At 32.6% G+C, this 16,214-nt stretch overlaps 1 protein-coding gene across 4 annotated transcripts in view; it reads right to left on the bottom strand.

Moving 5' to 3' along the window:
• Window positions 1-16,214, bottom strand: part of COL17A1 (collagen type XVII alpha 1 chain) — an 82,643-nt gene that overhangs the window by 32,376 nt on the left and 34,053 nt on the right. For all 4 annotated transcript variants that reach the window (XM_053692428.1, XM_053692431.1, XM_053692430.1 and 1 more), the window contains exons 22-34: window positions 12,595-12,657; window positions 10,282-10,386; window positions 9,594-9,656; window positions 9,374-9,409; window positions 8,047-8,100; window positions 6,933-6,968; window positions 6,754-6,789; window positions 5,071-5,133; window positions 4,773-4,808; window positions 3,902-3,973; window positions 3,000-3,026; window positions 2,131-2,166; window positions 828-863 (exon numbers count right to left, since the gene is read on the bottom strand). In XM_053692428.1, coding sequence (XP_053548403.1) covers window positions 828-863; window positions 2,131-2,166; window positions 3,000-3,026; window positions 3,902-3,973; window positions 4,773-4,808; window positions 5,071-5,133; window positions 6,754-6,789; window positions 6,933-6,968; window positions 8,047-8,100; window positions 9,374-9,409; window positions 9,594-9,656; window positions 10,282-10,386; window positions 12,595-12,657 — 663 coding nt within the window. The remainder of the gene's footprint in view (window positions 1-827; window positions 864-2,130; window positions 2,167-2,999; window positions 3,027-3,901; window positions 3,974-4,772; window positions 4,809-5,070; window positions 5,134-6,753; window positions 6,790-6,932; window positions 6,969-8,046; window positions 8,101-9,373; window positions 9,410-9,593; window positions 9,657-10,281; window positions 10,387-12,594; window positions 12,658-16,214) is intronic.

Raw genomic sequence — 16,214 nt, 5'->3', positions numbered from 1 at the left:
AAGATCATTGCAATTAAAAACATGAGCATCGTGAAAAATCCATCCCTGGCTTAGACATATACAGTATTTTTTTCTTTTTTTTTTTTTTTTTTCTCTTCCCACTCTCCTTGTTTTTGATGGGTTTTTGTTGTATTTTTATGTTTAGTTTGGTTGATATAAAAGTATGAACAATTGACTCATAACATAATTAATGGAGATACCTAATTTTTGTTTTTTTCAGCTGTATGTCATTATTGAATGGGTCCTGTGTGACACCATCTTTTTGTTTTCATTCTTTGAAAAATATATGTGTTCATCATGTGAAATTTATAAATAAAATATTTAAAAAAAAAAAAAAAAAAAAAAAAAAAGACATATACAGTATTCAGAGAACAGCCATATCATATGCATTCAATGTCTGTTCTGTGGTTCCCAAACCTTAAAGGTACGCTAAATATTTAATACATTTCATGCACCTACCTCTAATCATGGGTGCTGCCATATTGTAACCTAGGTTACACTGCAGGTATCTGAAGGAGAATTACTGCACATGTGTAAACTGGTCAGCACTGGAATGCAGTGAATAACTGATTTCAACATGGCAGCACCGTGGCTAGGGGGAGGCGGGGAATAATCTTAATACTGTGCTTATAAAACATATTTTGTGTTTGATGACCCTTTAAGTAGGATAAGCCTAATAAAACTTACATACACATATTGTTTCAGAATTATTTTTGAGCTGGGATAAATGATTCATAATAATAAGGCTTATCCTTTCGGGGTGGGGGGGGGGGATAATATGCATGTTTTGGAGTGGTGTCCAGGAGACGTGATAGATATGTACATACCTTGGTTGATAACTCTTCCTGGTTCTCCAGAGTCACCTGTGAAATAGATTAGTGGTAAAATGTTTAAAATATTGATAAAGTATATACAGACACACAGAGAAATATTTTTATACAAGAGGGGGATACACTATATATAATGACTCTATATTAAAAAATGATTAGGCTCATGGTGTAAAAAGTTTGCCTTTAAAAACACTAAATTAGTTATTTGTTTTACCAATTTTTGAGTTAAAGGGACACTCAGGTTTTATTAAATATTCATGATTCAGATACATCATATAATTTTAAACAATTTTCCAATTTACTTCCATTAAAAAAATGTGAACAGTCTTTTTTATATTTACACTTTTTTTGAGTCGCCAGCTCCTACTGAGCATGTGCAAGAACTCAGACTATACGTATATGCATTTGTGATTGGCTGATTGCTATCAAATGGTACAGGGGGAGTGGAAATATACATAACTTTGAAATGTGTTAGAAAAGAATCTACTACTCATTTGAAATTCAGAGTAAATGCTATTGTATTGTCTTGTTATCTTGCATTTGTTGATTATGCAAATCTACTGTGATAACTGGTCCTTTAACAAATCTACTGTGATAACTAGTCCTTTAACAAATATTATGTATAAATATTGTTTTTGTATTTTATTGTACCCTATTGTATAAATGCAATGTTTTATGGACCCAGGACATACTTGAAAACAAAAATCTCAATGTATCCTTCCTGGTAAAATATTTTATAAATAAATAAATGAGCACTGCAATATTTTATATTGTGCATTTATGTTTAATTAAATATTTAAAGGGATAGTCTAGTTAACTTTAAACTTTCACGATTTAGATAGAGCATATAATTTTAAGCAACTTTCTAATTTACTCCTACTATCAATTTTTATTTGTTCTCTTGGTATCTTTATTTGAAAAAACAAGAATGTAAGCATAGGAGCCAGCCCACTTTTGGTTCAGCATCTTGGTAGCGGTTACTAATTGGTGACTAAATGTAATCCACCAATCAGCAAGTTCTACCCATGGTACAGTATATTTGTCTTTCCTGTCAAAGCCCTACAAGGAGGAGGAGTTGTATCTTAGCCTGATGCCTTAAAACTTCTAGGCTAGTGAATAGACTAAAGAACAAGGAGTCAGATTTGCTTATGCACAGTATGTAGGTTTTGAAAATCCTCTGCTCTTAAAACACTGGGGGCAGGGCTACACTAAGAATTACTAAGTACTAGCATCAAGATGAAAATAAACATGCCCCTTTTTTATAAGGAAAAATATATCATTTCTTTTGCAGTCACTGTACCTTTGGATCCTGGTCTGCCTGGATTTCCTGGTGGTCCTAAAGTAGTCAAAATAATTAATAATTGAATGTATTGCATTTTAAATGGTGCTATATATATAACACACACACACATATATATATATATATATATATATATATATATATATATATATATATATATATATATATATATCCATTATAGACAGCATATTCAACCATTGTAGATCTTATCATTATAAGGCCCAAGTTGACAGATTCATAAAGCTTATGGTGGGCAAAAGAGTGACAGAAGCTTGCCAATACAATCAGTGTTGGAAATAGATACTAAATTTTCTTATTGGCTTATTTGAATTATTAGTTTTCTTAATTGTATTATAAATATGTGATAACTGACGCATAGATTTTTTTTGGTTACTTTTTTTTTAATAGATATGTGATTTGTGTTAATAGATTTAGCTCAGCTATTGAGCTCACGTTATACTTTATGAGCTCCAGTTCTTAAAGACTACACCTAGGTCAGGATATAAATGTATTTCGTCATCATTATTAGTAAGCTAATCGGATTCAGCGACTTTGATTATCTCACCTATACTCAAACAGAACGATGGGTGTGACTTAATCTCTTTGCAGCCCACGAGGACTGTGGAGTTCTTAAAACAGTTACACCACAACACATTTAATTTGATTGTCAGAGTTTTACAAAAAGTAATATATTGAGTGCCAAATTATTCACATTTGTTCATTTAGATAACGTAATCACTACCAGTGGTGACCATAAAAAAACTAAAAAACGAATGAAAGTTACTTTCTGTCATGGTTGACTACAGTTCTATTTTCTATGTAAGATGTATAATAATATTTAGCTAGAGTAGGTTATTATACAAAGATACCTGGTGGTCCTTGAGCTCCAGGAAGTCCTAGAAAAGTGAATCAGAAATATTTAGATAAATATGTAAAAGAAAAATTACTTTAATATTGAGCTACAAAAACAGTATGGTATAAGGATGCAAAAGGATCTGCTTTCATATCATGAATAATTGAAGAATCAACTAAACAGAAAGGTTTATGTGCAATTCGATTTGAGTTTTGAATTCCAGCAGTAAATTAATTATTTATATTGTCAGCTCTCACTGACTTATTGTTCCATGTGCACTCAGCCTTTCATTCACAAAGTTCATAGTCATCTAAGTTCTACACATATTATAAACAAAGAGCAAACGTTTAAGAGCTAATTCCCCAGAGAATTTTCAATAATTTTATGATCACTTTCAATTATATATTTGAAAAAATATGACACAAATGGATATAATATATTTTATACTGAGTGTATAGTAGATTTTGAGTGTAATATAATAACCGGAAACTGGACTAATATCATGAAAAGCAGTAGAACAAATTTGTTTAATCACATACTATTAATTTGCTCTCCAAATATCAAAATATACAAGCAAGTTAAGAACTCCTACTGACCTCTTAAAGAGATAGATTGCTTAGATCCCACATGAGGTTACATTTCAACAACTTGTAGTAAAGACTATTAAAATTTTTGTTGTTATTGTCATTTATTAGTTGTGCAAATTAAATGTGATCAAGTCCTTAGTAAACAGCATAAAGTGATGAATATCACTCACAAAAATGATGTCACTACTGCTTGTATAATTTTATACCTCATTACTCAATGCGTCCCTCAGGTATACCCAAAAGGAAATATTGAGTATAACAAATAGCAAAAGCCACAAAGGTAATATGAATATCTATGTGATTTCATATAGAATCATAGATGTTTTCTCACCTGGCATTCCAGGATCTCCAGATGAACCAGGTGGACCCCTTGGTCCAGGCAATCCCAGAAGCCCTTGTTCACCTAAATAAATAAAAATAGTAATTTTTTTAAAATACTATGTGAAATCCTTATGTGTGTATTAAATCATTGTATTGTGTAACAGCAAGAGATCAATACACCATCTCCTAAAAGAAGTAATAAAAAGGGAATATACACAAAGGCAAATCATATTTTTCCTACAAAATGCAATCTTTCCCCAAAGTATCAGTCTATGGGATAGGTTATATTCCAGTTAAAGGGACACTAAAGTCAATATTAAACTTTTATGTTTCAGACAGAGCATGCAATAAAAAAACAAACAATCTTTCCAATACTTTCATTATCAAATTGTGTACCATCTTTTTATATGCCCATGTTCTGAGACACCAGCTCCTACTGAGCATGTGCCAGAAAACAAAATGTATACATATATGATTCTATGATTGGCTGATGGCTGTGACAGGATACAGAGGACAATGGAAAAAATTAAATGCTCTTATTTGTCAGAAAATAAAACTATTGCTTATTGTAAGAGCAGGTATATCGTCTTTTTTTTTATTATGGATTTATTTATTATGCAAGTCTACTGTATTTAATGCTCCTTTAGAGCATATTTATTTTGGAAATGACAGATTTTTTTTTGATCGTGAAGACAGAAAAAATAGAAAAACTTTGTAGTTTAAACAAGTCTATATTTTACCTACAACTGTAAGCTTTTAAACTATCACTAATAAAGAAATCTGTAGAGAGGAACATATACATTTATGGTATAATTAGTAGCATACAGTATTAGTGTTTGAAGAAAAAAAAGTGGATTTTTAGAATTAATTCAACAACTTACCTCTTGGTCCTTGATGTCCATCTGGCCCTGCTGGACCTAAAAACAAACCCATGATTATATACTAGAGGTCTACTAATTTTACTTGGCACTGAACACGTGACATCTATAAAGTCTAGCCATTGTGACTATTGCAAGCAAATCAATAATTGAAATATTACCCACTGATAAGGGGGGGGGGGGTTACATGTTTTGTATGTTACAGCCATTGCTTTCACAGTTAGCGATAAAGAAAACTTGCATTTGATCTAGTCCTATAAACCGTTTTTGCATACACCCAGAAATATAGTAAATATTAAACCTGCAGATCCTTTTGCTCCAGCTTCTCCACTTGGACCTGGTAATCCTCTTGGTCCAGTTTCTCCTGTAAATAATAATTTCCAATTAATAAAAAAAGGAAAAAAGTGCAAATAATAGTTTATCCTTAAGAAATATAAATAGGAAGCATAATGTTTCTAAATAAAAAACAACAACTTGTTTTTGGAAGAAAGATTAAGCCACCATGTAGCAAATGTTGTTAAATAAAACTACATTTTTTACCATTAAATATTTTGTGCTGAATCAAATTTCAGAATGTAAAGTTATAAAGTGGTAGTATCAACTATTGTTTGTTGTTTTTATTAGTTGTTAATGGTATATAAAACCCAATGTTTTCTTTCATGATTCAGATAGAGCATGTGATTTTAAACAACTTTTTAAATTTACTTCTAGTATCAATTTTTCTTTGTTCTATTGTAATCTCTTGTTGAAAAGCAGGGACATATGCTTAGGAGCCGGCCCATTTCCGGAGCACTATATGACAGCAGTTTTGCAAGAATTTTATTTATTTGCATGAGCACTAGAAGGGAGCACCATTTCCTGCCATATAGTGCTCCAGATGCCTACCTAGGTATCTCTTCAACATAGAATATCATGGGACTGTAGCAAATTTGATAATAGATGTAAATTGTAGTTTTTTTTAAATGGTTTGCTCTGTCTGAATCAAAAAAGAACATTTTTTGGGTTTCATATCCCTTTAAGTTTGCAACCACAATGTATCTAACGTTTTGCTTATTAACTAATTATGTATGTACTGTAAAATTTTGTTTTTAGATGATTATGGGAACAAAACACTTGGATTGCATTCTGACAACAATGTATAATTTTCCATTGACTTGACATACATGCTTTTCACATTTCTTTCCTTTTTAGTATACATGCACTATAGGGATGGGCGAATGTTTCGCAACATTCGAAAAATGAAAGAAATTTTAACACATTCGCTCATTCTAATCGAATTTCGAATACTTACATAACATTCTAACATTCGATTTTTGAATGTTCGGTTTCAAATTTTACGATTACATTCGAAAATATTTGTTTCGAAAAATTCAAATTTATATTTGTAATAGTATTTCTAATGCTTTCTTTAAATGTAATATTCGAATTATGCAATAATCTATATAGAAACATTCAAAATGATATATTTATATCTATTGTGTATCAATTTACTAGATTCCCTACCACATGAACTATTGAACTTCTGAATAGTATTTGTTAAATAGAATGTTAAATTCGAAATTTCGAATGTGGACATTCAATCTAATTATAAACATTTGAATTCGAAAGTGACATTCAAAAACTGTAAATAGCATTCGATTACAGAATTTTGAAGAATATTCTTTCTTATCAACATCCGGATTTATAATTCGAATTTCGGTAATAACATTCGTTCTAAAATTCGAATTCGGAAATTTACACATTCGTCCATCCCTAATGTACTACTTTATAGAGGACATATTTTATCATTTTGTATACTAGGACCATTTTATTTGCATACTTTGACCGTTGTATTATATATACATAACATTTTATATTATATATAAATATTTTATGTATTTTATAAATATTTTAGATTTAATAATATATATTTTTAAATTGCATGCAACATTCTTGCAGTGGATATAATTTAATTTGTATTTAAGTTACCCAGGTAATTACTGACCTGTGAGTCCACGATTTCCTTTTTCACCTTGATCACCTGAGAAGAGAGGAAAATAGTATAAATGACACACTCCATACCATTTATCTTAGCAATAACATCAGTCCCAGTATTATTACAGTAAACACTTCACTTGAATACACAAAATGAGACTGCTGCTTCAGTAATAGACATATTCGTACCTTTAATTCCAGGTGGACCTGCAGAACCCTTGTCACCTGTTGCAAAAACATTACTGTTAACATATCAGTCTGAAAATAATTGTCAAAAATAAGAATATCCTTGAAATAATAAGTACCGACTTGATTATTAAAAAATATATATAAATATATATTTTGCAAGCTAGTTGTACTGGTTTACTTTGCTTTATGCAGAACATTTATTTTTATTTAAATGTATCTTGTATGATACTTTGGTCATGCGACATTTATATTTCTATGCAACTTGCCTACATTAAATCAAATGTCAAAGCAGTGACTTTGTGGTAGTTATTTGTAATATTAAATATAAAACAAAATTTTTGTAAAAAAAATATGTCTTTAGTCTAGGATCAAAAACAGATAGCTTCTCAATTAGCTCCCCATGTACAAAGCCTGTGAGGATAAGATTCTCAACTTGAAAACCTGTCCGGCTTTGCATCGACCAATTGCGTGAGAGAAGGGCCTGTTAATCAACCTGAAAAAATGTGTTCAGGGAGATTTCTCTCTGCCAACTTAGAGATGGCAGAGATGGATGACCACTGCTTTTAACATTGCGGAAAGCAGGCTTGTATGAGCTCAAAGGCAGCATTAGCTGCTTAAAGGGACATTCCAGCCAAAATTGGAATCCACATAGAGATGCATTTCAGTTTTGAATAGAATTTTGAAGAGTTTTGAATAGAATATACATATATAAGCAAAAATGCTTCTGATAAAAACTATAGCTGTTTAAAAGTGTATTTAAGTATGCACCATGCACCACCAGCATTTTAAACACAGCACTTTCTCAGAGAGCCTAAGGTTATTGTACCATCTGGTAATGACTGGTGCTCTGAGCAGCTGCAGTGTTACAAATGCTCGTGCACTGAGTATATCTAGCTGCGCTTCACATGCACGTGCAGAGAAAAATGTTAACACTTAAACAGTGGTAACTTTTACTAGAAGCATTTTTGACAATACGTGTATATTGCAAATATGTTTCTATTCAAAGATGTAATTCATCTATGTGCATATTAATTTTGACTGGAATGTCCCTTTAATACATTGAGCACAGTGTATGTGCTAGAATTTTGGTCTATATATCACCATAGGATCATACCTTTAGGACCTGCAACACCTGCTTCACCTCTGTATCCTTGCTGACCCGGAGAACCTATAGAAAGATAAATAACAGCTTTAAATGATCTACATGGAAAACAACCGCCGCTCTGTAACAACACTAAAACAGTTTGTAACATGGCTCTGCTTCAATAAACCTAAATCTATGATTTCCAGAAAATTCTCTTGCAATAGAGCGGGATACAATCTCCATTTAATTAGCTGCACTTAAGCTTATTGAATTAATACATTGGTTGTAGTTCCTAGTTTGGTTTTCCATTGTAAATGTCATGAGGTGGGGGCCTTGGAAGTTATGTGTCACATCTGTAATTACCTTCTGAATTTGCAACAGGGTTATACAGTTTGTTTTTAATGAGAGACCACATTGAAATTAGAAAGAAAAAAAAATATTTCACTGCTTTACCATTCCTACAACATGAAAAAGCTTACAGGATTTTTAAAGGGACATTAACCGCTAAATGTTTAATTTATTTTTACCTAGAAAATAATCAATGTAATTAACTTTCATTATTTGTTTTGCTAGTATTTAACTTTCAAATCTGTATTTTTTCTAGTGTCCCCAGATAGCCTGGACTGTATCCTGCAGTCAGTAGCAGAACTATTTAACAGAGAGCCCTGGTGCAAAATTATTTTTTGCCCCCAAAGGTAACTTAGTTGTAAGCAATACATTCTTATCTGTATAATGATTTTGAGTAGATAGATAGTTCTGCAATCTGCACTAATAAAAGACTCCCTTGCATTAGGATTGTACACATTCTACATGCACATGTATAGATTGGCTGCTATGGGCCCTCCTCAATACTTGGGCCCTTGTGCTACTGCACCTGCTGCACTAATGACAGTTCCGTCCCTGCCTGCAGGATCCAGAACTCTCATATTACAACAACATTCTATATAGTTAATGCAAGTGTTTTTCTTTATATCTGTGCCTAATCCCCAACAACAAAATGGATAAGCTAAACATACTAATCCAAAAACCTTTCAAATGGTTGCCCCTGAACTGCAATATAATGCAACATTTGCAACAAAATAATAGTTTTTAATGCAGATATTTTGTAATGTGTTAATTGCTGAAGTATACTATGAATATAAAATAATGACTTCATTGTCCATTTAATCATATCTAGTATAACATTTTTACACAAGTAAACTGTAGAACATCTAGAATGGCTGTGCAAATTGTAACAAATTACTTTTTTATAATTTGTATTTGCATTATTAATACTTTGGGTATTTAACTCCCTTTAACTCATTATCACTGTTGTATAAAAAATAACAAAAAATGTAAGTTCTAAAAATATACAAACCTGGGGAACCTTGTGGACCTGGAAGACCCATAGTACCTGTAGGAAAAAGAAAGTCAAATTGTTATAAATGTTGTTCACCATACTAAAAAATATTTTAACTTTTTTTGTACTGTTTTTTAAAGATAAATGGTTAAATATCTTACAAAGACACTGCAGACTTATAATGAACTCAGACTACATGACTAAGGGGCTGCCATGGGTTTAATTTTATATAGATTACCTTTCATTCCAATTGATCCTGGTAAGCCTGGTGTTCCTGGCATTCCTGGCTCACCTGCCGTGCCTGCACACATCAAAGAGAATGTCAGGTGTTTCAACCATTTCTTCAATAATAATTGAATACACACATAACAAAAAGTACTCTTGAGAATTTGAATACATTAAGTCATTAATAAGACACTGCTCATATTAATATGTTGGCCGGAAAAACTACAAAATTAGCAGAGGAAGCTTTATAAAAATCATAAAAAGCAACACATTTATGTATATATATTGTCATGGCATTGACTATAGTGTGATCAGCGAATAAGTCAAATGATAGATAGTTCTTAATAGCATATATATCCTAATAAGAAGCACTTGTATAGATCATTGATCAGTAAATACAGATTGCTTCATAAAGCACAGAAATCTTTTTTTATGTTGTTTAAAACCATTATATTCACTAGACACACCTCTTACATGTTTTGTGTAAATTGTATATGCTTCATAAACATATATTCAGCTTTATGTTTATAACATGTTAATTGCAACAGGAACTTCTGTTGTGGCTTGGAAATAAAGTTAAAAATATAAAATGTCCATTAAATTATAACTCTTTATATATTGTACCTTGAAAAATTATGTGCAAACAATGCAACACCACGTTTTAATTTAAAAACAAATAATATATATTAAAAATATCATACCTCTGTCTCCTTTTTCACCAATACCTTGGGGACCAGGCTCACCACGAGGTCCAGGTAATCCTTCTCTTCCCCTTTGCCCAGCTGGTCCTTCTGTGCCAGTGTCACCTACAGGGAAAATATTAAAATCATATATTTATACATATACAAGTGAAAATAGAGGCAATGTCAATACAACCACATTATAATGGCATTGTCTAATTTATGACGTAAATAGATTCTTAATGAAAATGATACAGCAGTTTATTAAAGAAATATGAAATGTCAAACCCTATAAACTAAATTAAATACATTTAATACAATTTTTAAAACAACTTGTGTGTGTTGCATGGGTCTGTTTGTACATTTTCTTACAATTTTTGTTGAATATCTACTTCATGATTCTCCCTGACCGTAAGATATGTTTGAGTGCTTATTTAACATGAATACACAGCATCACAAAGACATACAAGTGGTGTGGTTTTAAGGAATCTACAAGTAGATATAACCAAGAAATTACAAGATTATGAAATGTCATTGTTTCCTATCTAATAGGTAGCCGGATACCAGTAGATCTAGGAATTTATGTTTTGTGTGACAGAAAATCAGTAGGCCTATGAATCTACAATTGGTATATTAGTTCACTAGGCCTCTGAATCTATACTATATCTAGCAGTTCACTAGGCCTGCGACTCTTTCCTATTTATAAATGTTCAGTAATAATGTGAATCTATGTTATATGTAGCAATTCAGTAGCCTATAAATCTATTTCAGTTCCATAGGCATGTGAATATGTTACATATGTAGCAGTTCAGTAGGCCGGTGAATCTGTCTTATAGTTAGCAGTTCAGTAGCCTGTAAATCTATTTCAGTTCAGTATGCATGTGAATACATTATATATGTAGCAGTTCAGTAGGCCATTGAATCTGTCTTATAGTTAGCAGTTCAGAAGCCGGTAAATCTATTATATGTGAAGCAGTTCAGTAGGCCTGTGAATGTATTTTATAGGTAGCAGTTCAGTAGGCCTGGGAATCTATCATCTTATGTTTAGCAGTTCAGTAGTCTCAAATTTATCCTATGTTTAGCAGTTTAGTAGACCTATGAATCTATTCACTTGTAAAGATCAGTAAGACTGTGATTCTGTATTATCTGCAGCTGTATAGTAGGCCTATGAATCTATTATATGTAACAGGAGATCAGTAGGCCTGTGCTTCTATATTATGTGAGGCACTTCAATCGGCATGTGAATCTCCCTTTCATGTAGCAGCTTAGTAGGCCTGTGAATCTACCCATGTGTAGTAGGTCAGTAGGCCTGTGAATCTACCAATATGTAGTTTTTTAGTAGGCCTTTGAATCTACCCATATGTAGTTCTTCGGTAGGCCTTTGAATCTATCCATATGTAGTATGTCAGATGACTGGGGAATCTACCGATGTTTAGTACTCCAGTAGGCCTGTGAATCTTTGCATGTGTAATAGGTTAGTAGGCCTGTGAATATAACCATATATAGTATGTCAGTAGGTCTGTGAATCTATCCATGTGTAGTACATCAGTAGGCCTGTGAATCTACACATGTGTAGTACGTCAGTAGGCCTGTGAATCTACCCATGTGTAATAGGTCAGTAGACCTGTGAATTAACTATGTGTAGTATGTCAGTAGGCCTGTGAATCTACCCATGTGTAGTACATCAGTAGGCCTGTGAATCTACCGATCTGTAGAAGGTCAGTAGGCCTGTTAATCTACCCATGTGTAGAAGGTCAGTAGTCCTGTGAATCTACCCATGTGTAGTAGGACAGTAGGCCTATGAATTTATCCATGTGTATTACGTCAGTAGGACTGTGAATCTACCCATGTGTAGTAGGTCAGTAGGCCTGTGAATCTACCCACGTGTAGTAGATCAGTAGGCCTGTGAATCTACCCAAGGGTAGTACGTAGGACTGTGAATCTTCCCATATGTAGTAGGACAGTAGGTCTGTGAATCTACCCATGTGTAGTATGTCAAAAGGCCAGTGAATATATTCATGCGCAGTAGGTTAGCAGGGCTGTAAATTTTTCTATGTGTAGTAGGATATCAGTAGGCCTGTGTGTTATGAGTCTCAGAATTTGAGTAGGATTGTTAATCAGTCCTACCTGAGGCTAAGACATAAATTACATTGCATGGCAGACATTTTTGCAGAAATCATAAACTGTAGCAGATGTAAATATTTTACATGCTTTTCTTTGGTATTTGTATTTGGAGAGTTTTTAAAAAATATATATTTATAACTTTCAAACTGTTTTACATCAATGCATTTTACATTAATGCAGTGACATGTCTCTGTATCGATTTACACTCACCAGAATTTCCCTTTTGTCCCTTTGGTCCTTCTGAACCAGGGTGACCAATGAGACCTGGAGCTCCTATTAGAAACAAGAGAAAGTGTAAATTGTTATGTTTTGCTTTCCTAAAGGTTGCAAAATTAAGTTATGCACATTATATGATCTAAAGAAAAACATAAATAAAATGGCAATTTCAAAATCAACATTTATCAGTTTCAGGTGTACCATTTCCAGTTGAAATCATACAGTTTGAAGAAAGATTCACATTACTTTTAATTTTCATGTCAAATAATATTGTATTATGTATTGAAGCCATATCTATAGTGACTATAGAGAAGTGATAGTGTATTAAATAAATACCTATACTGAGTATAGAGAAGTGTTTGTGTATTAAAGCCATACCTATAGTGACTATAGTGAAGTGAATGTGTATTAAAGCCATACCTATAGTGACTATAGAGAAGTAATTGTGTATTTAAGCCATACCTATAGTGACTATAGTGAAGTGATTGTGTATTAAAGCCATACCTATAGTGACTATAGAGAAGTAATTGTGTATTAAAGCCATACCTATAGTGACTATAGAGAAGTGTTTGTGTATTAAAGCCATACTTATAGTGGCTATAGAGAAGTGATTGTGTATTAAAGCCATACCTATAGTGACTATAGTGAAGTGATTGTGTATTAAAGCCATACCTATAGTAACTATAGAGAAGTAATTGTGTATTAAAGCCATACCTATAGTGACTATAGAGAAGTGATTGTGTATTAAAGCCATACTTATAGTGACTATAGAGAAGTGATTGTGTATTAAAGCCATACCTATAGTGACTATAGTGAAATGATTGTGTATTAAAGCGATACCTATAGTGACTATAGAGAAGTGATTGTGTATTAAAGCCATACCTATAGTGACTATAGAGAAGTGATTGTGTATTAAAGCCATACCGATAGTGACTATAGAGAAGTGATTGTGTATTAAAGCCATACCTATAGTGACTATCGTGAAGTGATAGTGTATTAAATAAATACCTACACTGAGTATAGAGAAGTGTTTGTGTATTAAAGCCATACCTATAGTGACTATAGTGAAGTGATAGTGTATTAAATAAATACCTACACTGAGTATAGAGAAGTGTTTGTGTATTAAACCCATACCTATGGTCACTATAGTGAAGTGATAGTGTATTAAAGCCATACCTATAGTGACTATAGTGAAGTGATTGTGTATTAAAGCCATACCTATAGTAACTACAGTGAAGAGATAGTGTATAGAAATACCTATAGTGACTATTGAGAAGTGATTGTGTATTAAAGCAATACCTATATTTACTATAGAGAAGTGATTGTGTATTAAAGCCATACATATAGTGACTATAGAGAAATGATTGTGTATTAAAGCCATACCTATAGTGACTATAGAGAAGTGATTGTGTATTAAAGCCATACCTATATTGACTATAGAGAAGTGATTGTGTATTAAAGCCATACCTATAGTGACTATAGAGAAGTGATTGTGTATTAAAGCCATACCTATAGTGACTATAGAGAAGTGACTGTCTATTAAAGCCATACCTATAGTAACTATAGAGAAGTGATTGTGTATTAAAGCCATACCTATAGTGACTATCAAGAAGTGATTGTGTATTAAAGCCATACCTATAGTAACTATAGAGAAGTGATTGTGTATTAAAACCATACCTATAGTAACTATAGTGAAGTGATTGTGTATTAAAGCCATACCTATAGTGACTATAGTGAAGTGATTGTGTATTAAAGCCATACCTATAGTGACTATAGAGAAGTGATTGTGTATTAAAGCCATACCTATAGTAACTATAGAGAAATGATTGTGTATTAAAGCCATACCTATAGTGACTATAGAGAAGTGATTGTGTATTAAAGCCATACCTATAGTGACTATAGAGAAGTGATTGTGTATTAAAGCCATACCTATAGTGACTATAGAGAAGTGATTGTGTATTAAAGCCATACCTATAGTGACTATAGAGAAGTGATTGTGTATTAAAGCCATACCTATAGTGACTATAGAGAAGTGACTGTGTATTAAAGCCATACCTATAGTGACTATAGAGAAGTGATTGTATATTAAAGCCATACTTATAGTAACTATAGAGAAGTGATTGTGTATTAAAGCCATACCTATAGTGACTATAGAGAAGTGACTGTGTATTAAAGCCATACCTATAGTGACTATAGAGAAATGATTGTGTATTAAAGCCATACCTATAGTGACTATAGAGAAGTGATTGTTTATTGAAGCCATACCTATAGTAACTATAGACAAGTGATTGTGTATAAAAGCCATACCTATAGTGACTATAGAGAAGTGATTGTGTATTAAAGACATACCTATAGTGACTATAGAGAAGTGACTGTCTATTAAAGCCATACCTATAGTGACTATAGAGAAGTGACTGTGTATTAAAGCCATACCTATAGTGACTATAGAGAAGTGACTGTCTATTAAAGCCATACCTATAGTGACTATAGAGAAGTGATTGTCTATTAAAGCCATACCTATAGTGACTATAGAGAAGTGACTGTGTATTAAAGCCGTACCTATAGTGACTATAGAGAAGTGATTGTGTATTAAAGCCTTACCTATAGTGACTATAGAGAAGTGATTGTGTATTAAAGCCATACCTATAGTAACTATAGAGAAATGATTGTGTATTAAAGCCATACCTATAGTGACTATAGAGAAGTGATTGTGTATTAAAGCCATACCTATAGTGACTATAGAGAAGTGATTGTGTATTAAAGCCATACCTATAGTGACTATAGAGAAGTGATTGTGTATTAAAGCCATACCTATAGTGACTATAGAGAAGTGATTGTGTATTAAAGCCATACCTATAGTGACTATAGAGAAGTGACTGTGTATTAAAGCCATACCTATAGTGACTATAGAGAAGTGATTGTATATTAAAGCCATACTTATAGTAACTATAGAGAAGTGATTGTGTATTAAAGCCATACCTATAGTGACTATAGAGAAGTGACTGTGTATTAAAGCCATACCTATAGTGACTATAGAGAAATGATTGTGTATTAAAGCCATACCTATAGTGACTATAGAGAAGTGATTGTTTATTGAAGCCATACCTATAGTAACTATAGACAAGTGATTGTGTATAAAAGCCATACCTATAGTGACTATAGAGAAGTGATTGTGTATTAAAGACATACCTATAGTGACTATAGAGAAGTGACTGTCTATTAAAGCCATACCTATAGTGACTATAGAGAAGTGACTGTGTATTAAAGCCATACCTATAGTGACTATAGAGAAGTGACTGTCTATTAAAGCCATACCTATAGTGACTATAGAGAAGTGATTGTCTATTAAAGCCATACCTAAAGTGACTATAGAGAAGTGACTGTGTATTAAAGCCGTACCTATAGTGACTATAGAGAAGTGATTGTGTATTAAAGCCTTACCTATAGTGACTATAGAGAAGTGATTGTGTATTAAAGCCATACCTATAGTGACTATAGAGAAGTGACTGTCTATTAAAGCTATATCTATAGTGAGATTCACGGTTGGCAAATGAATGCCACTGTAACCCTTACTGACTTCTCCAGCCCTTGTGAAACTGGACTAGTGTGTCATT

The sequence above is a fragment of the Bombina bombina genome, chromosome 9 (genome assembly GCF_027579735.1).
Source record: "Bombina bombina isolate aBomBom1 chromosome 9, aBomBom1.pri, whole genome shotgun sequence".
NCBI lineage: Eukaryota > Metazoa > Chordata > Amphibia > Anura > Bombinatoridae > Bombina > Bombina bombina.
Note: the sequence above shows the minus strand (reverse complement) of the source record. Positions and strands in the feature narration are given on the sequence as shown.